Source organism: Anopheles nili, chromosome 3 (assembly GCF_943737925.1).
Source record: "Anopheles nili chromosome 3, idAnoNiliSN_F5_01, whole genome shotgun sequence".
NCBI classification, from domain to species: domain Eukaryota; kingdom Metazoa; phylum Arthropoda; class Insecta; order Diptera; family Culicidae; genus Anopheles; species Anopheles nili.
Window position 1 is genome coordinate 29,185,899 of NC_071292.1, and position 25,113 is coordinate 29,211,011.

At 46.6% G+C, this 25,113-nt stretch overlaps 1 protein-coding gene across 1 annotated transcript in view; it reads right to left on the reverse strand.

Annotated features, from left to right (window-relative positions):
* Positions 1-25,113, reverse strand: part of LOC128724016 (uncharacterized) — a 65,973-nt gene that overhangs the window by 24,754 nt on the left and 16,106 nt on the right. Inside the window, exon 4 of the mRNA XM_053817782.1 lies at positions 5,587-5,690. Within this exon, the coding sequence (XP_053673757.1) occupies positions 5,587-5,690 (104 nt within the window). The remainder of the gene's footprint in view (positions 1-5,586; positions 5,691-25,113) is intronic.

Genomic DNA, 25,113 nt, shown 5'->3' on the forward strand with positions numbered 1-25,113 from the left:
GAAAAGCAAATGCTTTTCTCGTACTCTGACCCACACACACACACACCCACTCACCCATTGTTGTGTGGGCGAAGTTTGTTTCCCTTTATTTTCCCCGCCTGACTTGTTTATCATGCGCAATGCTCGGATTTGTTCATTAACACTAGAAGTTCTGCCCAGCCAGCCCAGCAGCAAAAACGTACCCGAAAGCGATAGCAACGCGGCAACAGCTTTATCTGAACCTGCCCGGTCGGGACGGGTGGGAAGGAAAACCCGCAGCAAACTGGGTCGCTACTCTCGAGGGCACAGATAAGCTTATGCAGCCGGGCAAACTACTATCGCCGCAAGTTCGGAGGTCCTGTTGCGCAAAGTTGCGGTGGCAAACTAATCGTTCATCATAATTTGCAGCATTAAGATGCGAATCGGTGGGTTGCGATAATGGCGCTGCTGCAGCGGCGAAAGTTTCTTCTCGAACAAAGCGAATACCACACCCATTTATGATGCTGTTTACGGGATTATTTGAAGAGAGTTTCTTTGCATTGCAAAGTATGCTCAAATTAAAAGAAAAACCATCACTTGGGTCGATATATGCGAAGAAAATCAGTACGCCTCTACGTAGGGTTGCGTAATGAGGAGCAAAAAAAAACACCAAATCTCGATAAGAAAAATCCTCCCCAAACGGGGTTTGATTGAATAATGAGTTTCGAATGAGATTTGTTTCGGAAAAAGGCGGAATCGAGCGTAATGAAAACAAAATCAGACTCCACCTTTTTCACCGATTACCAGATGCCGGTATGTTTATCTGAGCGCAAAATTGCTTGCCTGCGTAAATACTCAAGACCCCCGGCCTATTTGACCCGAAGGACCAAGAAGTAAGGACCCATCCTCTGAGAAGGGCAAGATGAGAAGAAAAACAAAATCGTCGACCGCTTCTTTTTCGGATCGCCTGTTTTGGGACGTACTAACTAGTCAATGTCTCGCCATTGCGTTTGAGCCAAAAATCGCTCGCCTTGCAGTAATCCTCGCGGGTCGTGGTGATGGTGGTGTTGCAAAAAATAAAACCTACACCCTGGCGATGCCTATATTTGCCTCCCCCACAGAAAACAAAAATACACGCGCATCCGTATCATTGCCGGAGGTCGATCGATTTTCAATGATTGCGTAAGCCCTCCCGGAAAAGCAACTCGTTAGGCGCCACCCACGAGTGAGCGAACGAACGAACCTTCCTAAACATGAAGGATCGCAACACGCAAATAACAAAAAAAAAAACAAACACCCACAGAACTAAGGGCTTCCCCGAAGAGGACACCCACGAGGGTAAAAGAAAAAATAGAACACCGTTCTAGGCGAGCGACAGCAAAGAAAAAAAATCACCGCCCGTTGTTTTCTTTTCTGCGGCTCGAGGCAACCGTGACCTTGGCCCGAGGGCCCTTGGACGTTCTTGAAGCCGGATGGGACCTTCTCCTTTCAGGCGGCGCCAATTGGCGAACATAAAAAGCAACCGAGCGCCAATGGAACGGATTTACATTTCCACGCTGCGTGCGCAAAAGCCCCCACGGCTGGCGAGCTTCGAGCGTTGGGAAACCTTACAGTGGGCGTTTTTTGCCCGCGTGAGAGGCGACATTTTGCATTTGTCGTGTACCATCTAACGGTTACGGTAGGGCGAAAGTCGACAAAGAACCCCCTCCACCCATAATTTCGTACGGCTGTCGGATCGCTTGAGTGTGCTCGGTGGAATGTAAAACACTATGGTGCTTTTGCTTCGTCCTGCGAAATCCTGCGAAACTCGGGATTTGTCTAACATTACACACTACCTAATCCGGTTGGATTTGGTTGCGATCGGTTGCGAAAAGGAATGGGCGCATGAAAGAGAAGCAAAGAAAGAAAAGAGAAAAAGAAGCATCCCTGGAACGCTCCGAATCCTGAATCTCGTGGCCCATCTCAACCGCGGACCGGGGATGAATCGAATCCAAAACCATAACAACACGGCATCGCGGCGTTGGGAAAATGCATTCATCACGCGTCGTTTCGCCGGGAAACGTGCAGCAAGCGGTCCATCCCATGGTCCCGAAATCGTGCCTTCAACCACGCCATGTGTTACGGATATTAGCCCGCCAATAAATCCATTCTCGCCGGTGCATTGCAACCCTCCCGAGGGTAGGTTGCTATGCGCCCCGTGGGAGGGGTGTGAGAATCGACAAGGACGAAATGGGACGACGATAATCGAACGCCGACTCCGACGAATGAAAAAAAAAATCCCACTCACACACAAACAAACAAACACAAACAGGACGAATCGTGCAATACATTAACTTTATCGAACACCGAGCGGCGGAGCGAGTGGTCCTTTTTTTTCTCGGGACGCCGTGTTAATTGTGGCGGATTGAAATGTAACCTGAACGCCTGCAAGCGCAGAAGGGGACGAAATTGTAAGGACACCACAAAGACAGGACGCTTGCTGATCTGTCAACGGTGTTCCTTTTTAGCGGAGTGTACGAAAGACCGTTCACAGTGGCCAATTAATCACGGGCACGTCGAAGTACGCCGGTCACCTCCATCCGCAAGGATCAACAACTCATCGTCATCCATCACCATCGGGATTACGGCGTCCCGGTCACCGGGATCACCCACCAGAATTAGTGGTTCCAGGACCTTGCGAAGCTGCGAGCTGTGGGAAAAGTAAACAGTTGTTGTGACACGATATTTTCCATCCCCAGTTTTGATTTCGGTTGACGGGATAATTTTGCACCAAAAAGGGATTGCTCATGCCGTGTGCACACAGCCCGAATCATTTAATCGTTTAATTGCTCGAAAACTCACGACCTTCACTACCACCACAGCCGGGGCATAAGTTCACGAGCCGTTTTTTTTGTATTCTTCAGTTCCACTCCAAACTTTCCAGACGAGCGCTGTTTTGTTTGCACTCGATAATGAGCGGCAGAGAGCGCATTATCAACCCCTGGTGGATGGGGAAAGCCACAAACCTGCCACATGGCTTCATTAAAATGTTCATCAATGCACCAACGTGAACCGGGGGCCGGGAAGTGTCTTATCGGGTTTGTGGCGATGGCTTTGTACACCGGTGTCACTCCGGTGTGTGGGAAAAAAAAGAAACATAAAACAATAAAAAAGGACCCACCGTAGCCTCAATTAGCGGTCACGGTTGAGCCACCCGATGGGTGGGCTCATAAAAGCGATTTACCCCGAGCAGGCAGCAAGGGCGCATCTCGCTGGAATGTTGTTTGAGTGTTGGGTTTTTTTTTCCTACAATCCCAATTCCCACCAGCACGGGCGGGATGCATAAACCGGGGATGCTCTCATCATGCGGAATGTGTCGCCGATAGCATCGGGCGGGCACACACACACGCAACATTACATCATCCCGGCCCATTTCCGGCGCCACAGGACGACCTCACAAAAGGTCCAGCCGTGGTGTAGGCCCACTCTCGGAGGATAGGAAATAAAACCCATCCAACGATGCCACGCGGCGCGTAAGGACCCCGGTCACGCTCGCTCACGTCGGAGCCGTTCCGGCTGGAACGACCAATCAACGATCGCCCCTTTTTTTCGGCATTAATGTTCACGCTTCCTTTTTCCCGACGTCGACGCCAACGGCCGAAATCTGGCGCCAAACTGAAACGCCAATGATGTACGCGGTATCAGTTTATATCGTATCCTTTTTACTCGTTTTTTTTTCCACGAACTTTTTTTTTTTTGTGTGTTACTTTTGTTCCACCGTGATGCTCTCGTTTTTGCACTTTTCTTTTTTTTCTTCTCCCCCGTCCCCGTTGGTTGGCAGCGTGGGGTTTGGCTTTTTATGGTCCCATTTTCGACCATTGCCACGAGACAGACCGGGGCTTGGGGTCAGAGATAGGGACCATTGCGATAAGCAGCGCACGTTGCGCAAATCCATTTCCATCTTTCTTAAGTGGATTACGTACACGGCTCAGAGAACACTGCTGAAGATGATTGAACGAAGCATTAAGCGGCAACGATTTGTAGTTTCACCGTAAATAACGCTAAATGTAGCGTCCGTTCCACTGCCAGACGACTATGCAATGCTTTCTTTTTGCGTACAAACAATGCGGAGCATCATCCGTGGAATGCTTGTTTTTTTTTCATTTAATTTGAGCTAACAGCTTACTGTCAAATTGACAGCGGAATCTCGATTTTCGCCAACACAACTCCTTGCGAGTTACTCCACGGACGAAACACTCCCACCATCAGCCCCGAACCTATTAGCGCTTGCCTACAGACGACTGTCTCCACAGACATTGGAGCCCATAAAAACACTCCTTGGCAGCCGTTTCGCCTTTCCCAAGTGCCAACCCGCGCACGGACCGGTGGCATAAAATTCATTTCACGGAAGCTTAGGCTTAACCGGCACCAAGAGCCTTTCGTAATCGAAGACAGGTCCACCCGGCCGCGACCACACGACCGCCAGGACGTGCGTTTTTTGGCTGCCATTTGCGCGGAGACGCCATTGCTGGGGACGCCATCCCAGCAAGGACGAATCCCACCACACTAGGGCGCTCTAGAACGCTATCCACGTCCAGACATCGTGACGCCGCCAAGACGCGTCCGGTCGGGCGCGTGTCGGGTCAAGTCCACGCCCTACCAAGATCACTCTAATGACCTTGAATTTTGTATGGCGTTCGTCTTTCCGGCGCTCTAGGCTTGGTATGGTGAAAACCACCAGCACTATCGAGGGCACGAACGTGGCACGATGGCGTAAGTTCGCATGCGTACCACATCCTGCAGATTGGAGCTTCCTTTGGCTACATTTGAATCGGAATGGTCGATTAGCTTGCTATGCAGCCGGTATTGAGGATGATTCTCATTTGCTGGCTTACAGCGCGCTAATGGGCGGACAACGTGGAGCTACCGTTTGTGGTTCACCTTAATTGTGCTGAGTGTTTAGGTTTGAATAAGAGTTAATTTAATTTCAATCGATACCGCGAACCATTACAACACCCGTAAAATTGGGTACTGAATGGTTCTTTTCATTCGGCTTTGTTTGGAAGCAATGATCATTTAATGACATGAATATGATAGTAACGCATGCAGTACGTAATTAATAACCAAGAGGATTGAAAAAATAATAAACTTTTATTTATCGATAAAGGTGTGTCAATCTCAGTCAATTTAAGAAAAAATTGTTGACACATTATCTACAATGTAATCTGCAAGAGCTTGATAAAACAATCAGAGCTCGAACTAAAGAAAAATATATGGTATAATAAAACAATAATCAATAAATAAAATCTTAAAAAACCAGATCATATTGAAAAGAAATGTTTTCATCTAATATATATAGTCTAGAGAGCAGCATAGAAAGTAGAGCTTATTTAGTTAAGGAGTAGAATTATCTGCAATTCCCACTAACGAACTTGATTGCATAATAACAACTTCATTTTGGTTCGACGCCATATTATCGATTTAGTGATATATTATTGAACATGCAGGACATCAACTCCCAGTTAATGCACCGAAGAGCAAAATGTCATCGTGAACTCTGCTTGGGCTTATAATTAAACATGTCTGCTCGAAATAACCAGAAGATGAAACCGCAACCCACGTTAGCCATACGAAACGACCGTGACTTACCGTCCATGCAGATGTACTTGATGCGCACCGTGCCCTCCTTCCAGACGACCGCGAACGGGTGATCCTGCGAGAAGATGAAGCTGCAGTGGTTCTTCCCGGAACAGCTGGAATCGAAAGCACAGTCGATAGTGTTAGTCAGCGGCCGCTCACCAAGCGTCGAGAAGTGGGCTAGTTTTCCAATTTCCCCGAAACACAGCTCACCGAGCTCAAGTCGCATCTGCCTCAAGGTTTCTTGTGCAGTCAAATGGAAAGCATCTGCATGACCACGAACCGAAAGAGGGCGACCGGATCCGTTGATGGGGCTGCCTAATTACAGGATTCGTCTGAACGCCGAGTGGCTAGGAAAATTACGATCCCGGACCGATCGATTTCCCGCGCGACCGTCCCATGTGGTGCAAGGGCGTAATTAAATCGTCCGTCCTAATTATGAACCCCCGTAGGCGAGCGATCGTAAATTTCTTCCCCGTCTTCAGTGCCCTCCAATCTGTCCCACGAGATGGCCGGAACACGAAACGTGAGCCAGCGCTTGGTACCTTCGGGCAGGTTGGAAAACTTTCTTCACCATTTCTTGGACCGCTCTTACAGGCCCAGCGGCCTTGACCCGGGAATGGGAAAAAAATTGAAAGCAACAAGGAAGGATTTTTTTTTCGAAATGTTGATATTTCTCGCGCCTCATCCTTTCCACCCATGTGTCAGTGTATGCGTGAAGGTAAAGCATGTAAACAACAGCACACAAGAAGCCAACCTGACGCGATCTGTCGTGCGGAATTTATTTAACGCCACCATAAGTACATCATCGCTCGTAAAAATGGAACAAACAATCCATCCATCCTGCGATCGTTGTCGGAAGCATAACTGAGAATATTACAGCCCTTGTGCGTGCGTGTATGTTTTTTTTTTGTAGAGTTTTCGGCATCCCGCTCCGGTGCTCTTGCCTTTACTGCATCCCATATTAACACTTGCGTGGGATTTAATTTATGAAACTGGCGTAATTTGATGGCGGCGATATTCTTTTCGGCCGAGCAGAGAACCAAAAGTCACATAAAATGTGCCATAAATAAGTTAATATGTGTTCAGCTGCAACGTTGCTGTGGGTGCGTAAAAACAAAGCAGACAAAAAAATATACACACAACCGTGAAAAGCAGCACGCATGTTGCTCTGGAACGCATCGGCGCCACGCGGTTCGTGTGGAGTAAAAGTTGGAAATTTATTACCTTTAGTTGGAAGAAAATTATGGCATTGGGAAGCAGCAAATTGGTGGCTCCCGGGAGATGCACCGGAAGCAAGAATTTATATGAAACCAATGAAACAAAAACGACGGCAATCTTTGGTATCCGATCTGATGCGAGAATCCACTAAAGAACGACACACACACACGACTGTGTACCAGCATTTACATATTTTTTTGTTCGCTTCCTGAAGAGCATTTTCAGCTGACAAAACTATCTGGCGCTAGAAAGATGAGGCTAGAAAAGCAACCGAAGGCAATATTGAACCGTCACTTAGACGGTCAATAAAATTTTGAGACCCTTTTAAATAAAATGACTCTGCGCTTAGCTCATTACCAACACCCTTTTTTTTCACGCGCATCACACCAAAGATGCACTCCGGAAGTGCATCTTAGCCCCGTGGCGAGGGAACGAAAGCATCCGCCGACGAAATAAGCCACCCGTTAACGATCCCATTACGGTCGTGTATGGCTTTGAAAAACGACCGATTAACAACCCGCTCCAGCATAAGTCACCGTCAACGCCGCCCAGGGAACCATTACTGGCGAACAATTAATTTTTATTCCATCGCACTCGAGAACCGTGACCGTGGCCGGAAATTCGAAGCCCAACCCAGCAGGAACCCGAAAAGGTCACATGCGGCCGCGTTATGCGACACGATTCTCTCTCGGCACCGGCGGGCTTGATTTATGCGAACGAACGCCGACGATTATTGGAAGCGACGCTTTTTCCTTTCACGACACTTCCGGCAGGCGGGTCGCATCCTGATTGAAGATCCTCTGTCTGCCAGCCACCACCGTTCCGGGGAATTAGTCCCCAGCCACGCGGCGGTGGTCGTTGCGTCCGTTTCGGGGCTCACTCCTGAAGGGCGCGTAGCGGCACTTTATCTTTTCACACTGTTCGGAAAATTATTTATAGCCCGCTCCCGGAGGCTTTTAAGAAAATGAACCGTGTAGCTGGGCGTGGGTTGGATCAATCGAAGGGGGGTTTGGGTGTAGGGAAGGAATTTATAACGCCTCGAAGCAGAAATCTGTAAGCCGTCACCAGGCGTAGAGAGCTCTAGCGATCGTTCAATAGTCCGCAGTAAAATTGGGCTCCATAAAATCATTATGACACTACATAGCAATGCGGAAAAATTTATGCTACTTTGGGGCTTTTCCTTTTCACCACCCCATAGCCATCTTTAGTTAGATAATAAATCTCAAAATCATAGACTGTTTAATTTAATGGAAGTTTTTTTTTCCACAAACTGGATGTCATTGAAAGGACCCACCACGTTGATTAAACGCTAAAATTGGAAGCAAACATTGCCGATCGCCCAGACGCCCTTTACGAAGGTTTACGCGAGCCCACAAACAAGCTCGTGAAAAATCGCCTGTAATCCCTAACAAAATAACCTCAAATACATTACGTGTGTCAACGGAGTGGGATTACGTTGCGAGACGACAAGAAATGACGAGTCCTTTCACCGCTGACCAGTGACCCAATCGTCGGAAAATTTTAATGATCTCGCTTCCTTTCTCTCGTCCGTTACGCTCGCCTGCGCGAGCCTTTCCGATGAGTTTCCACCGACGAACCACCAGCCAAGCCTTAAGCCAGCCCGGTACAACATTCTATAATCTAGTTTAATCCGCCCACCCGGCCGGCCGGGCACGTGTTATCCTTCTCTCCCGGGATGGCACGCAGTGTATATCGGGCAGAAAATCATATTTCCGACACCACCAACACACGAAACCAAGGGAGAAAGTGCTAATCGGGTGCCCGTGCCCGTGGAGTTGCATAAAATTGAATTAAATCGAGCAGCACTCGGAAACCGGAGCAGAAAATGGTCGGAGGTCAAACGGGTGGAAAAACAGCATTCGTAATGAAAGAAGAAAAGAGAAAGGCAGTGAGAGAGAGAGAGAGCAAAAAAAGCCTTGCAAACCGTGCAGGAAATGGACCATTTTCCGGACGGAGGCCAGCCAGTGCATACCACGGAGCCATTCGGCCGTGTCCGGGATAATGTTGCTCGCACGTGATTACGATACATGACTAGTTGTTACAAATTAGCAATCAACGCGCTCACTGCCCGGGACCCGGGCTCGTGCCAGGGTTGCCTGGCGAGTCAACTGAGTGGATAAATGGGCGATAATTGAGATATTGTCACGCTTTACGGAGGCTCGCTACGGGTTCGGGTTGATTGTTATGCAAATTTGGTGCAATCCGAGTTGCCACATTGCTGCTCCGAAAGCGAGCAGCATGGGCGAGTGCGGAAGTTCTTTGCATAATTCACCACCGACACGCCGGTGTACATGGCCATTCGATGCTCAGAATCCTTTGAAGTGAGCCATTCAATCAAGGCCAAATCAGGTTTGCTTGTAACATGAAAAAAACAGACAGGTAAATAGCACCTCACAGGTAGGGAAATTTGTACGACACGCTTTCTTTTGCAACTTCACCGATAATAGATGCATATCGTAATTAATTTCGAACCCTTTTCTGTCCTTAATTAGTATTCCCAAATGCACTCTCTGTGAGTTACGGGACGCACACGTATGTCCTGGTGTTGGAAATGGGCTTCAAAGTAAAACGAAAATTGAGCCCTCGTTGGTTGAACATGGAAAATGCCGACGATGTGTACGACGAATATGTAAAGCTGCCAATTTGGGAATAATATTTCACCTGCACATCAATCGAAATGCATTCTCAATCAACGACCGTCGTACCGTCGGGTTATTAATTGGTAGAATTTTTCCAACAATACAGGTAGATACAAAACATTATAGCCATTTTTCGGAACGCAATGGAATTTTTGCAATACCTTTGATGGATTGGCTAAAAGTCTTTACAAATTCTGTGTCGTGAAAAAAATGGTTCTGTGTGAAACTATGCAGCAGCACCGAGCATCACGCAATGCATTCCGTTGGGTGGGCTAACCAAACGAACCAAAAACACAAACCGCATCGAAACACATACACCCACACAGACACACACACATAAACCGTGTGCTAAATATTTCCCACTCATTTAACCGTGCCGTTCCGCCGGTGGCAGCCAAACCGCATCCAGTATCCCGGCTTACCGTGACCGAGCTTATGTTGCGCGGCTATTTGAGTCCAATTTTTCATTCTCCGAGTGTGTTTCGAATTTTCTGTTTTTATTTTTTTTTATTTTTGTTGGTTTTATTTTCAGTCACTGCTCGTTCGTTCGCGGTTTATTGTAGACTCCGGTATTTCACCCGGTGATGCGCCAACGCCAGTCCGTGAAAATATTCCATAACTGCATGTGCATGGGTGAGCCACACGGTGTAGGGGGTCCCGTGCGAGGATGTGCTTTGTTTTGCTTTTTTATTGTTCATGTATCACCAGTGGAACGTGGGACACACGCTTCGTTCGTTAGCAAAAGGTAAAGCTTTTCCCACGCCCAGCTCGACGATGGAGTCGCCCAATTGTGTACCGTGCGGTTCTTCTCGGTTCCGGTCCTGGTTGTTCGGGGAATATTTGCGTGGAGCTATGTGAGCTTCCGAGAGATGAATAGAAGTCCCTACCGAGGGCGGCGGCCAGTGGTTTGCGGATCGGTGTGAGAAAGTCAATAAAACTGAAGCGCCTGGGCTGAGAGGGACACCACAGGACCGTCCTGGTTCTCGAGCTAAGGTGTGTATAATTCCGTTGGGTGACCGGCACTCGCTGGAATAAACTCCGGGGCGTATGTGGGATGGCAATTGGCTTTTTTTGCTGGAATAAATCCGCACAACACCACACACACACACATCACACATCAACTAACCGGGCAATACCGAGGCTATGTTTAGAAACGGGCACTTCAAGCAACGCGGCAAATCCCTGCGACAGAACATCTCCAAAGCAAACCTCAAACCATCGCTACACGTGTTCGCCCTCGCAAGGATGTTACATAAAATATGCCCCAGAGTACGCCGAATTCTTCCCCGAACCGGGTGGCACAATCTCCGGAGGGGCACAAAGGTCAACAGTGCACGTACAGCGCTCGGACATCCTTCGGACCACGCATAAACAGACATTAGGCACACTCGTGGCTAGCCAATTACCACCGGAACCACCGCATCTTGACAGATGGCACAGAAGAACGATGTGCTGGACAGCAGCAATGTGAGGAAATAAAATTTTATTCCTCAGCAGCATGGAAAACGATGGAAGGGAAGTTAATAAAACCACTCACCAGACGTGATCTAACTGTGGTTTGGTACAGCATCGAAGGAAGGAAATAGGTTGGCTGCTGACAAGCGCCCCAATCGATCGTCACCGAATGCATTGATATCACGGTTTTATCGTTGCTAACAAAGTGACCTCTATGCGGTTTGGGATCAAAGCGTTCCGTTTTGCGAGAACATGTTGAGGGCACCAAGAAGCACATCAACTATTCATCACATCAAAGGAGCCCATTGCTCCTTTTGAGCGTAAGATTCTGATGAAAAAAAGATTTTTGGCAGATGTCATTACAATAGAAAAAAATACGAATAATACAAGGAAAATGCTTCGGAACGATATAAAGAACATCATCATGATCATCGTTTGCCAAAAATAGACTTTCTGAAAAGAAAAAAATATCTGGTTCGTAGCTGAAAACGGTGCACAATATAACTACAACTTTTGACAGTATGGTATACCAGGAAAAGGATAATGCTCAAGCCGTGGCTTGTTGCTTGGCGGCGGCATTTGAGCTGAGTTGTACCACAATCAGTGGTGTTTGGCTTCAAAAAGTGACAGTAGTTCATTTTCCAAGATATTTGAAACATTTGCTATATATTTGCTGATTAAATAAAAAACAAAACAGGTTTGAGCTGATGAACAGTTGAAGGTTTTTTCATAACCGGTGCATCAAAAGAAAAACAAGAAAGAAAGAAAAACATCAAAAGAACAAATCGCTGATATTTGAATGAAATTGAAGGCTTCTTTCCGGTGCGGTAACAAAATTTATGAAACAAGTTTTCTGCATGCTTCGAAATCGCTATATGCAAAACGATGAATCCTTCGTCATCTAGTTGCGTTTTCCACCAGCAAAGTCTTAATTAAATGCCTTTCATGGCTCAATCAACTGTTTGATTGGAACAAATAGCTGCGTAAAATATTTTCCTGTTCAGCTGACGATGCTGAAACGGCACGGAACACAAGCAAGTGGTCGGCTGGTTTGCGGAAAACCTTCACCAGCGTCCGAATCGCTCGGGTTGTTCGTATCCTATTAACGCAGCCGGACGAAACCTCAAAAACTATCCTGAGTGCGATCCAGCCTGGTCCATAACTCATTCGCTTGATGAACCAACACAAGCACTGTCGAGGGAACGAACGGAAGTGGCCGTTGAGTGCCGGAAAAAGGGCAGGAAAACTTTTCGGCCAACCCACCGACTCTCTATCAGACCCACGCGACCGCCCCAACCAGTGCAAGCCTCCATTTGCAATAGCGTATCCTTTGACCGCCTACAGGACCCAACGCCGCTGCTTTCTTGCGATTCCACCTCAAGCTTCTGCACTCGCAGCGGAAGGGCAATAAAAATGTTGGCTTCAGTTTCACCACTATATCCATTCCGCGTCCACCACGACTAAGCAGGTGAAGACATAAAAGTAAACCACAGCGGAATTTCACAGCTGCACGTGTACGCTATGCTGGGAGTGTTTTATTAGCCATCCCACACCCGGAAAGCGGAACCCTTAAGGAAGGTTCGTTGGAAAGGATCCAAAGTGTTCACTTGCCTTGCTGGATATTGCTGATCGGGAATGGGATGTTTCCGCTCAAGAATCGCTATGTTTGGATACGCCGTATCGACGCTGTTGCCAACTACGTGTGGCCCTCTTTACGAAAGCTTTAAAACGGCATAAAGGATAGAAGTTCTTTCTGTTCTTTCTGAAAGGCTCAGTTGTGTTGGTTTTAACGCCAATTCGGTTTGGAGGAACAAAAAGTCTCCTTAACCGGTTCTCGAACCTCTTTGAGCGCTGCTCACGGTACTAGCGGACCGTAAAAGATTTTATCGAAAAAAAGAATAAAAAACAGCAAACGTTCATTTACCGGTAGGAAATAAATCGACCAACTTTCTCCCTATTCAATAAACCAACCAGGCAAACACCAAAAGGGACTCTCAAATTGACAGTGACCTGTTGGCATGGTGTTATTTACATTACACAACGCACACAACACAAATGAGCATTCTAACCCACTTAAGATTCAACACAAAGCCTGCCAGTGGATCATTAAATATTTTACAGCTTTCGAGCCACCGTCGGCGCTGATAAACGAAAACTGTTCTATGCCCATTTCACAGAGCCCCAGCTCTACGTTTCGCTAAACATGCGAGACGGAAACACGAAAAACTTTAATGCTCACTGGTTTCCTGAGTTTTACGATCTATTTCCGATCCGTTCAGGATGACGACCGGGGGTGAATATGAGTCGCGTCTCAGGTGTGCCTGACGTGACATGCACCAGGATTAGCGGGTATATATACACAATATACTGACGCGTACACAAGGAAAAGCAGTGATGCATGCATGGTGGAGCTCAACTAGCACCTCAAAACGCGTCAACTGGGGCAGCATGTAAGCGACATTCCCCAGCGCACAGCTCAGTAAACAGATTCGTAAACGCCAGTAAACTGCACAAACAGGATGAGAAAATCATGTGAAAAGGCCTGCAAACCCGTGGAAAACCGCTTCGTTTAGCGTTTGCCATCGGCGATGGATTAATGAGTTACTTCGGGACTGAAAGCTCCGGAAGGCCTGTACCGGGCTGTGTGATAGCAACAGCACGGTATTCAAAAATCGTTCCAGCGCATAAACAACCTCAGAAAGCCTCAGAGCCTGTAGGATCATTCAGAGGGAACGGACGTAACATCATTAGCGATAAAACGGTGCACAAGAGCTAATGAGGCGCAACAAATCCCCGCGAAAAGTTCTTACTAGTCCGCTCGTGAGCCTTTTTGGGAAGCGTAGCGTATTTTTTACCATGTTCACTATCCCGGAGGTACCTGACTTTAGCGCAGTAGGTATGACGTGATGCTCATGAAAACATTGTGCGAGATTTTCCTAGGAAATTAAATTTCACAGATTTCCGCACACCAGGAAATTAGGTCCATGTTTCATGGATAGCACGGGAACAAGGTTTGCAAATGGTGAAATAATAGAGCGCACATTTTCACTGTAATTAAACATATTTTAAATCCAACATATAGCTCCCGACAGAAATATATTTAAAATCTAACATATATCTCGCGTCAGGAATCAGAACCCACGTCGGAAGTTCACAATGTAAAAATGGCGTAAAACAAACAAATTGCTGTGGCAGCTTTACGGCGCATGGACACGTACGAGCGAGTCAAACAATTTGTGCACGGCAAAAATAAATATTTCGAATTTTCCCGTAGCATGTTGTGGAATTTCCAGCGGTGGCGTTTAAACAAAAGACCCAAAGACCAAGAGGGCGGGAGCAAAACATGGGTTCGGGATCGAATTCTAAGCGCTTCAAGTGCTTCAAACAATTTTCTCACTTTTCTCGGGGTTTCGGGCGGGAATAAAACATTGTGGGCAGCTCCTGAAAGGCATCCCAATTTATGTGCACCATTATTCATGCATTTTTTGTCTCTGTGTGTATTTGGCTGTTGCCGCTTTTCGTGCAAACTAAGCCAGACGAAGCCAGACGCAAACGAGGCAAACCAGCCAAACAAACAATCGGATCGCCATCGTTGCCGAGAACAATGGAGCAAAATCCCGCGCCCAAGTATCAGGACGAACTGGGATGGTGCGTCGATGCAATGCTCCTCAAACATAGCCCTTTTCTCGTGCACTTGCTGCACTAGTGTGGGCGCGAAAAAAAGGCATTTTCATCGCAACAACAACAACAACAACAGCAAAACCCCAGTCTCAGGAAACCGGATGCGAGTGTTTCACTCGGGAGATACGTTTTCGTCTATTTTTAACATAACGGAAGGTTTATCCATTTTGCTGCTCTAATAGGTTTATGCTATTTTCTTCCGGTGTGGTTGTTTTTTTCCCTCTTCTTTTAAACATTATCGTTGCACACCAGCACCAGCAACCGCCCCGCGGACTATCCGGTGGCCTCTCTCGAGACCCAGCTCGATCATCGCCATCTTTGGCGCAGTTTCATCCAATCCGTGCCCAGCCGCCGCATCCGATGGGGACGCGAAGCGCACTCAATGAAAAGGCGGCAACGAAACCAATTAACGTAAATCGATTCGCGAACACTTGACAGTCGGGTGGTGCAATTTCGACGCCTTCCATTACGGTCGCAGGCATTCACGGGAAGCTCTCGCGTATTCGCAAGTAATTGCACGTCGCCAAACAAGCGAAGCTGCCAGTTCGATGAACAATGCACTGCAGTAATGGTAATGGGCATTTTGCAGCCAATTTGGCAATTCCCGCGAGCGGAGGCTTGTAATTTTGATTCAATTCAGTGAAATGGACAAATTGAATATTAAGGTCTCGTGCATGCAATGATTTGTAATTACTCTGAGAGAGTAATAAATTCCGTTCAAATGCCTGCATTTGCGAGGTTTATATACGTATTATAAAGGTCATCAATGAGACTTCAGTTTTATCTTGAGATAAATAAAAATTTGAATAAGAGAAACAGTACACGATAAGCTAATACGCTCGCTTATATTATGAAGTTAGCTGATAAGCTGGTAAGCTAATAAGCTGGTAACGACCATGGTACACTCTCTTGTTGTTCACCTGGTTGTTCATTCATGCCCGATGGTACAAAACATAGACAAAGCATTAACCCATCCTTTCATGTAAGCAGAAGGATGCATTGTTCATAAGGTTTCCCAGCAGCAAGGCTTCCAGGAAATCAGAATACGGGAGCTGAAAAGTACGATCATTAGCATGGTAGCGTACGCTCAAAAGAGCTTAAATTGATTACTTTAATAATCTCAAAATTCAGCGCTACAACACCTTGCAACGATGCTCCATCTAATTCCTTCTAACTTCGTTGACGTCAATCTCTACTACGCTTATTAATCTACTTGTAGTAAAGCGTGTTTTATATGCCTGGAAAGCAGCTTAACTCATTTCGTAGAAAATAATATTAAATCAGAAATAACTGTCTTTAAAATGGTTATCATTCCCAAGAGCATTGCAGTATTTACTTATTTTACCTGCTATAAAGAAAGTACGGAGATACAATTGTGGCAAATATTTAACATTTTCCAAAAAAAGTATTCGTCAATTTTCGTAAAGCAAACTTTTGTCGGTAACGTTTACGGAATATTTTCCCAAACTTGGGCCGGGGTGGGGTTGAATTTTACAAATCACACAAATCAATCAGTCTTGAGCATATTTTGTCATAAGCTTCTCTAACATAAACGCATCTATATAAACTATGAAAAAAATATTAGGCAGAAGAATTTTACATATGTTTGAACCCTCTTACGTCTTTCCTAAATTAAAAAAAAACTGAAATGAACTTCTTCTGCAGTAGGTTTTAGCTTACTCCTTCAAACGAATCAATTCATCTTCAGAGTATGTCTTTCAAATAAATTTCGTATAAGTTACATCTATCTTTATCTCTTCCCCCATCGCATGGTTGATAACTCAGGAAGTAAATCAGGTATCGGAGAAAAACCATGGCTTTTCTACTGTAAAAAAAACAGTAACTTTTGCTTCACAAGAACCTCTCATAGGCAATACATTTTCAAATTAAAGTATGATGAATTTTCACAGGAAAATTTACGCTTCATAAAATTGCGTTAGGTGCGCTGAAAAGCAATACAACAACAAGCAGATACTGGTAATCACTTAGCGTAATTTCCCAATTACCAAGAAGATCTGCAATACAAACTCATCGCATTCCTAGTAAAATGAATACTCTGTTGTGAAATTTATTCAATTAATGTACAATGCTCGACTTTGATGCTTACGTTAAGAGGATGAGATTCGTGTAGGCAAAAGAATGTGTTTACAGTGTTCGAAAAGCTCCACGCAATAACAGACATACTTAAAATATTTCATTGTCAGATGAAAAATGCAACACTTTAAATACTAAAGCTGAGTGAAAAAATATACATTTTTGTATCCTTTTCCATTGTCACCAGCTCAACAAGCAGCATGCCAAGCTCAAACAGCGTGTAGAAAATTTCAACTCCAGGGCAAATGATGTATACTTGGTAAACGTTTGACTAGCACATCCAACCCGTCCAGAGAGCACGCAATACTCGAACAAGACTTGCAAGGCCACGGAAACGAAAGTAAAAGTATCCCTGCGAGTTCCCCACGCCGCTTCCTTCCAGGAGGAAAATTCCGGAACCGTACGCAAGGACGAAAACACAATCCCCAGCACGGCCGACTCGAGAGCTGACACTGCTGTCGAAGGAATCCCCGATGTGGTAGTGCGCATGCCCTGGACCGAGCATTTTTATGGCCAATGTTACCTTGGAAAGTCCGCACCACGGCGTGGGGCTCAAACGCGCTAGACCGGACGGTGGACCGGGTCACGGGCATGTGCGGCCAGGTTGAAGGAAGGACAACCTGCTACGGTTGTCTCCCACACGTATATACGCAAATCAGCAGCTTGTGCGGGCAGATTGGGGGTGTAAAATAGATCGCTTTTCACTAGTGATAGGTGAAAAGGGACGGTTATTCAAAGTAACCAAAAGCAGAAATTCTTAAACCCATATACCTACCTTACATTAGCTCCAGAATATTATTTAATAGCTATTACAACCAAATCAAATTGTATTGGTGCGCAAGAAATTATTATAAATCTTGAGCATTTTCCGCAACATCAAGTGCATGAATTTCGATCCAGCTCATCGTTCCCCTAAAAGAACTTTAAAGCGAGGGTTTTTAAAATTGCTCAACACAAAGGCTCCCTTTGAAGATATTCCTGCGAGATAATTCATCCGCGGAATGGACTCCACTTCCGGTCGGGAAAAACTGCGCACCCCCACACTCGCCAACGCGTTCCTTCCCAACGTAAAAAGAACATCTTCCTAATGAACGGAATGCCCTAGCGGAACTTCCGACTTCCGAGGTGGGTTCTTTAAGGTAACGCGGACGGACGCGCCACCACCGCCAAGAACGCCAATCAACAACCGTCGCTCTTTTGTGGCCGTGTGTTTGCGTTTTTCTTCCGGAACATAAAGCACCACATTCCCGCGCACCTGCCCAACGCACTAATGAAATTGTTCGGAACACAGGCGAAGAAGGAGAACGCTCTTTCTACAGCCGTCGTCCTCCCGGGTGCTGGATAGTAGGGACAGGTTCTTGGGCACACCCCAACTTTAGCAACCCTGTGATACGTCGACGCGTGAAACAAACGAAGCCGAACTTCTCGTCTCAGACGGATCGCAGCAGGCGTTTTTTGGCGGAAGGGAATTAGTTTGCCAGCCGTTGCTTTGGTTACACATTCCGTCTTCCTTTGCGCTTTCTTCTCGAGCGAGGATTACTTCGCTCCCTACCGATCGGGTGCGAATGTAAGGAAACCCGCTGACAGGGGCGTTTTGGCAAGCTCCTTCTCGAGGGTATCGCCTGATATCGACGGACCCCGGCATCAAGTGCGACGAATCGTGAAGCTGACGAATAGGGCAGCAGATGTCCGGGGTTCCTTTGATAAAAAAGGGGTTGATTTAGAACCTGTAGCTACCAGCAGTCAGCTTCGTCGGAATGTTGCTCCGTTGCTCCGGGAATCGCTTGCGACGCCCGACAGACTTCAACTGCAGTCCCATATGCTGCTGGGTTATGAAAAATATGATTGATATTGAATTAAAACACGATGTCGGTATGGTGTGGCGTGTGCTGCACGCTTAACGAGTCCTTCCCTCCGGCGTTTGCCATTTGTTACACCAACAATCGAACCAAACGCACACACCACACGAGCCCGCGTTAGACGTCCCCATGAAAAAAGGGATGATTTTTCCGGGCACAAATATTTCTATCCCCCCTTTTCGATTTCCAGGCTACACGGTCCTTGCACGGTGGTGCTATGGGTTTTCCACTAGGGGAAGCCGATTCGGGCAACCCTCAACGGTGAACCTGCCCATAAACCCACTATAGGGCAATGCTTTATTTGCCAGTTTTTCGTGCTACCAGAATTAACCCCAAAAACCTTGCTCCCTCCTGCAGGACACTTTCCCGTCACTGACAGACGCATTTTGCACCGCGTTCGGTTTCCCTCCCGTGTATATTCTCGCACTCCTTCTTGTTCTCTCTCTCTCTCTCTCTCTCTCTCTCTCTCTCGAGGACTTTCGCACTAACGCCCTTTCGATACCAGCTTGGTCCACCCTTGGCAGATAATTTATTTAATTATATCGTCGGTGTGTAATCTAATGAATCTAGCGAATTTCCAACGCCGCTTTAGCGAGGTGCGAGTTCCGTGGAACCACAGAATAAAGATGAATGGCGAATGTTTTTCGTTGCTGTTTTGCTTCCCGGGAATTGGCCAGAGCTCTCGGGTGGACATATTTGCACCGAGCAACGGTACAGGACACGTTCGGGGAAACCGTGCGCGAATGGAATACAAATTGACTTTAAGGGGAATTATGAATCGCTTGTCATCCTGTGGTGGTATTTTGCGGCTCAATCGAACCGATAGCGCATGAATAATTGTTTGATAAACATTTCTCTTCAATTCGTGAATAATAGAATTGAGGTCGGTTTGAAAAGTTCAAACAAGCATTACATGAAACCGAATCAATAACCAACTTATACAAAGCTCTTCATGGTAAATCGGGTTTATGAGCAAATCGATTTTTATCATATTATATTATAAATTTCAGCCACCTACACCAGTTGAAAAGAGGACTTTGGATTTGGAATTCGATTTATTTACTCTGTTCCTACTGACAACATGAAGCCTCCGTTAAGTCAACGTTATGATGTTGGAGGCCTTAACGAAAACCTAGAATAATTCACATAGGCCCCGTAATTAGCATACCAGCGGGGCATAATTCAGTCAGCCCGCGCAATTCCACCGCTGGCTGACTTCCAAATGTCCCGCAACTAACGACCACGTCTAAACGTCTGCCTGCATAAACATACCCGCTTTATGCGTTAGAGCACCCGGAGCATGGGGCACGTATGCGCCCCAAATCGATGCGATCGCTCGGTCGGCCGACGGAAGCACTAAGGACGAACCAAACACAAACAGCTACGACAAAAGAGAGTCCTAGTGCCCCTGCCGAGGCCACTGGTGTACGTAAAAACCGCCCTTTTATCCGGACCGCTGTATGGTGCCAGTAATCGATGCACAACAAAGGGAGGGACATAATTTTTCATTCGCAGAAAGGTATAGAATTCTGGCGACGGGCTAGTACGCTTCGTTTCCACTCCATCGCAGGTGTAGAATGCTTTTCGTAGGGAGCGAGTGCCAAGGGAAAGTAATTACCCTTTTCTAGCAGCGGCAATGGCGGTTGGGAGTGAATAGAGAATGCGATTTATAAACCGTTCCTTTGGACATCCTGAACGCCCGGTATCAAAGGTCACTTGGGATGGGTTCTATATCAAGTGAAAATGGGTGTACTTCGTGAGTTCGTAAAGCTTCTCGTAAACGGTCATGAAAGGAATGCGCACGATGGCAACACTTGCATCCGCATGGAGACACCATACAATGTATGTTGATTCTTTCCAGAGATTATATACGAATATTTACAAAGAAATTTGAATTGATTAACGTCGTCGTTGTTTTTAAAAGCGTTACTGCACTCTTTGGAGTATGCTTAGTTTCTTGACATAGTAAAACGTCGCAAGGCAAGCTGTTATAATATGAATTCTTAAATAATACTCTCAAAAACCACTTTATCAGGTGGCATATGCAAGGAAAAAAAATCAGACAATTTTTTAAAACATCCACATCCTCCTGGGAGGAGAGTCATTTGTCAAAGGACTTCAATGAAATTAATGTAATTTTATTTACTAAAGTATGCTCCTTCTGGACTACTTTTAATATTGTGAAAGCATACCTAAGAGCATCCCTATAAAAATGTAATAAAAACGTATTTTTGTTGCTGCAATATCCGACAACTATCGCACACGGTTCAGTTTCAGTACCATTTTCTTCCTACTTTGTATATTCGTTTGTAGAGCAATATTCGTTAATAAACACGAAAACAATAGCACGTACAGAACGATACGTAACAATAAAGACACCCTTTTAACAAGGACACCAGGACAACGAACCAATACACAAACATAATCAATTTCCAAAAAAAACCTCCCCGATGGTTTACGGAGCTTTGGGTGAGGATTTAATTGGCATTTAACGGAGCGCTCGCATGGCGTTTCGCCTATGTTCTTTGCAAGGATCAAAGGATGCCTCTCCGTTCGATGACTTCGATTGCACGAAAGCTGTACGAGCGTACGAGTTCCACAGAATGAAGATAGAAGAAAAAAAAACCAACCCAAAGCCAGGCAAAAATTTAATTTCTTCACTTCCATCCACCGAGATTGGTCAGATTTCATTGTATCTCCTTTTATCACTCCCGCTGCCCAAGCTCCTGCATTAATCGACACGACAAAGGCGCCGTGCTGCAAGCAAGGACAACAAAAAAAACCGGTACGCCAGGGAGACGAGCGACACCAAAAGCCGACCTTCTCCTTCAATTCGCACCACAAAGATGCCTGGTGGCTCGAAATTGAATTTCTTTGTAGCAAATGAAATCCAATCCAATCTTCCTCGCCCGGCAGCCGCGGGTTTCGGTTTTTCGCTTCGCGGAAATCCCGACGCGTCCCGGATCGGCGGCCAAGCGCGGATCAAACGTACCCGGCGGATGATGCGCTTCCGTCCACCGTACCGAAACGCCGGTTTGGACGCTCATCTCGCGCGTGGAGATAAGAAAAACAGCGGAAAGCATCCAGCATTCGGCTAGGTTCGCCATTACCGAAGCACATGACGCCCACCAGGCACTCGCGGGAGACGGATCGCCGCAGCTAAAAGACTTCTGCACGCAACGCAAATACGCTGGAGTGGGCGCACGATGGAAAACAAAAACACAACCAGCCACCAACCAGCACCGCGATGTCATTTTCCATCAAGGGACGAGCCTAAGGGCGCCCGGCAGGGGTGGGAGATCGAAGAGAAAGCTTGAGCGTAAGGACAAACACCCCGGCAACCCTGGCCCTTGGTAGATCCTGGCACCGCCGAAGCTTGGCTACGAAGTTTGCAGACGAACGTTTGATGTCGCTCGCAGACTAAACAAATGCCCTCCGGGTGATGGTTGGCTATCAAGGTTCGGGCAAGGACGGTAAATAGCGGCGACCGGGTTGGCCCGGCCGCAGGACCCTGTGGCTAGGACGAAGGAAGGTCCGTAACGCTTCGTTTGGTTGATGGCGACAAGTTAAGGAGGCCGCATCTGCGGTCGCAGCTCTCGAGGCGAAGGCGCGTGTTCTAAGCGCCCGTATCATCGGTTCTTATAATGTCTCCAATTTATTTTCCCCAGCTCCCACGCGGACCAGGAAACACTTTGGCCCCGTCGAGAAACGTCAAATGAAAGATAATTCTTCTTCTTTCGGTTGCGAGGGGAGCGTAACATAAATCGAACATGATCGCAGCGGACGAAAGGTGTCGCAAAAACCGCGCTGAGCACCGAAGCGCAAAGTATAAATACAAACAGCACGTATTTTAATGGAACATTTTCAATGAAACGCTAAGCTGGCTCGTGCCCGAGAATTTCGATGTAAATTAAACGAAGCACAAATCTCTTCACACAAACGTTTAACGATTCTTTGCTGCCGGGGGACGGCTGGATGGACGGCTTTTGGGTGCAATTTTGGGTGAGTTAAATCCTTCGAAAGGAAAGTCCGCGGTGAGACGAGTTCGTTTCATGTGACGGTTTCATGGAACGGTGAAACTTTTTGAACCCCAATTATTAACATTCTTGAGCTAGATTTACGGCCCAATTATCAACATTCGTCGGTTAGATTCTTTTTTTATTTAAGAACACTTGAACAGCGTTGTAAGGATAGCCATTTCAAACATTTTTTTTTCTCGCTTTTTCGACACGCTCTGTGTTTGAGATATGAAAAAGGTATAACACCCAATAAGTTTTTCCATTATCAAGCATATTTTTTCCCATTTTCATCTCACCTTTGTGTCTAATCCAACCAAATGCCACGCCTCAATTTATGCAACAGCTCAAGCAAGCAAATTTGTCATTTGAAATAGAATAACTTTCTAACAAAGCATGCCATCATTAATTGTTGTTTATCTGTGGAAATGCTCGTACGTATGATGTTCGAAAATGAAAAAAAGAGAGGAAAACTAGTTTGGATTCAGTTAGGAAATTCCTATGATACCCATAATGCAATGTATGTACAACAGTGCAGCGCCTTAGCCACTCAGGAAGCGAAATCTCAACCAATGTGAACGATTCGTGTCCTTGCTCAGCAGCAGTGAGAACACAACCAATCCATCAACCTAAGCACGCCAACAGGAAGAAGCGTCAAGCAACTGCGAAACGGAAACTTTCAAGGTTTCTGCTCGCTCGTATTCTCGAGAGGGGACGATTTTTTCCCTCCCAAACCACGGGGCTTTTGTTGCAAAACTTCACCATTCAGCGGAAACCGAACTCATAAGCCGGGTATTAGGAGCCGATCGATAATGACACCCCTCCCATCGTGGTTGGTGAAAGGAAAATAAAATAAACAACACGGTATCCGTATCCGCGCCATCAATGCCGGCGAAGGTGCTTCAGGGTTCTAATGTCAATCTTCTGGTCGACCGGAAATTCGAAATCCTAACGTACCCGCGCCCATGGTCCGATGTTCGCCAACGTCTCCCTCGACCACTTGCGCTTTCCAATTTGTTGGATTATCTTCACATTTTCTCCCCAAACAACGCACACATCGAATGGTTTCGAACTTCGCAACCTGAGCCAAGAGGGGAAATGAACTAAACTTTCCGCCAAACCCGAATCCGTGGGTCTCGACCGGAAAAACCATCAACCCAGCCGCCACTGTCTCGCCAGAAGTTGATTTTCCTCGGCGCATCGCCCCCACGCACGTCCTTGCCGGGAACAAAAACTTCAGCTACAGTTACTCGTACCGATCCGGAGCGGTTGGATAAGCATTTTCCACTACATCTGTAAAGGCTTATTCACGTGTCACTGCAAGCGGCACACTACCGGGTAGGGCGAGGAAAACTACACCTCGGTGTAAATGTTTTCCCAGCCTGGAGTGTGCACACGCTGCCCGGCCACCGGTAGAGCGGTAGGTTTGCACTTTGCCGACCCGGTGTTGTCGAAACGTTCGTTCACGCCAGCGAACGGGCTTGAGTGGATTTATAGATGGAGTGTTTCATTATTTAACCGTTGCGCATTTCAAATCCCCAACAGGACCGGTTTCTCTCGCCTGGTGAACTCGTGGCCTAGGAAAACCCGAGGCCGAGTTTTCGCTTCAATGTAGCAAAGTTCCACGCAAACCGACTCCAGGGGACGTTTGGCTCGTGTTGATCTAACCCAGCGTGCTCCTGGAGCACCTGGAGAGAAGGAGTCAAATTTGCGATTGCATGTTCGGTGACAATTTCGATTACCGGCCCTTTTTCTGCCCACGCTCGGCAAAGAGAGCGCTAGACCAAGCGAGACGGGAACGTGCACGAGTACGGCACCTCCCAAAGCGACCGAATTATTTAACGATACACACAAACCTACTACTGTATTGATTCGGGGCAACCCTGGTACGGTTGGTTAACATGCGAAAGAACAGGCGGTGGCGTCTCTTCGCACGGAGATGGGGCGCACTTGCGCAAAGTTTCGAGTATACCTGAACCGTGAACGGATTTCTTCTCGATCCCCAGGAAGCGGAAAACTCAGAGTGCTGCTTCCTTTTTTTTCTGCGGGGTGATGCGGCCGAAAGGTCGATGAACTGTGCCAGGCTGCGTTCTTGAGGGGTTGTTCTTGAGAAAGTGTGACCTGCGTATCGCTCGTTAGAGCCGAAGTGGAAACGATGATAAGAGACGAACGCTTTGCTGAAGGACGATAAGTCCTTTGGCCTCTCGCCCATCACTAATGGGGCGGCAGTGGGTGGGCCTGGTAAATAATTCCAACCGCTGCCATCGGGGAGTGGAATGGTAAGCCTAAGTGCGTATTTCGGCTACTACAATTTCGTAATAAGGTGAATACATCCTGCTGCTGCGACGGTAATAGAAACCCCTTCAGTGTGTCTCTATTAGCTTAAGCTGCTTTTCGTCATCCTTTATCATTAAATAAACACACGTGCTAATTATTGATGGCTCCATTTTGACTCTTGCATTTTGTGGTAACGAACTACATAACATGCGCGGAAAATGGTACTCGTGATAAAAATTGTTAGACGAATTGTTGTCGTTATTTGTTGTACTAGCA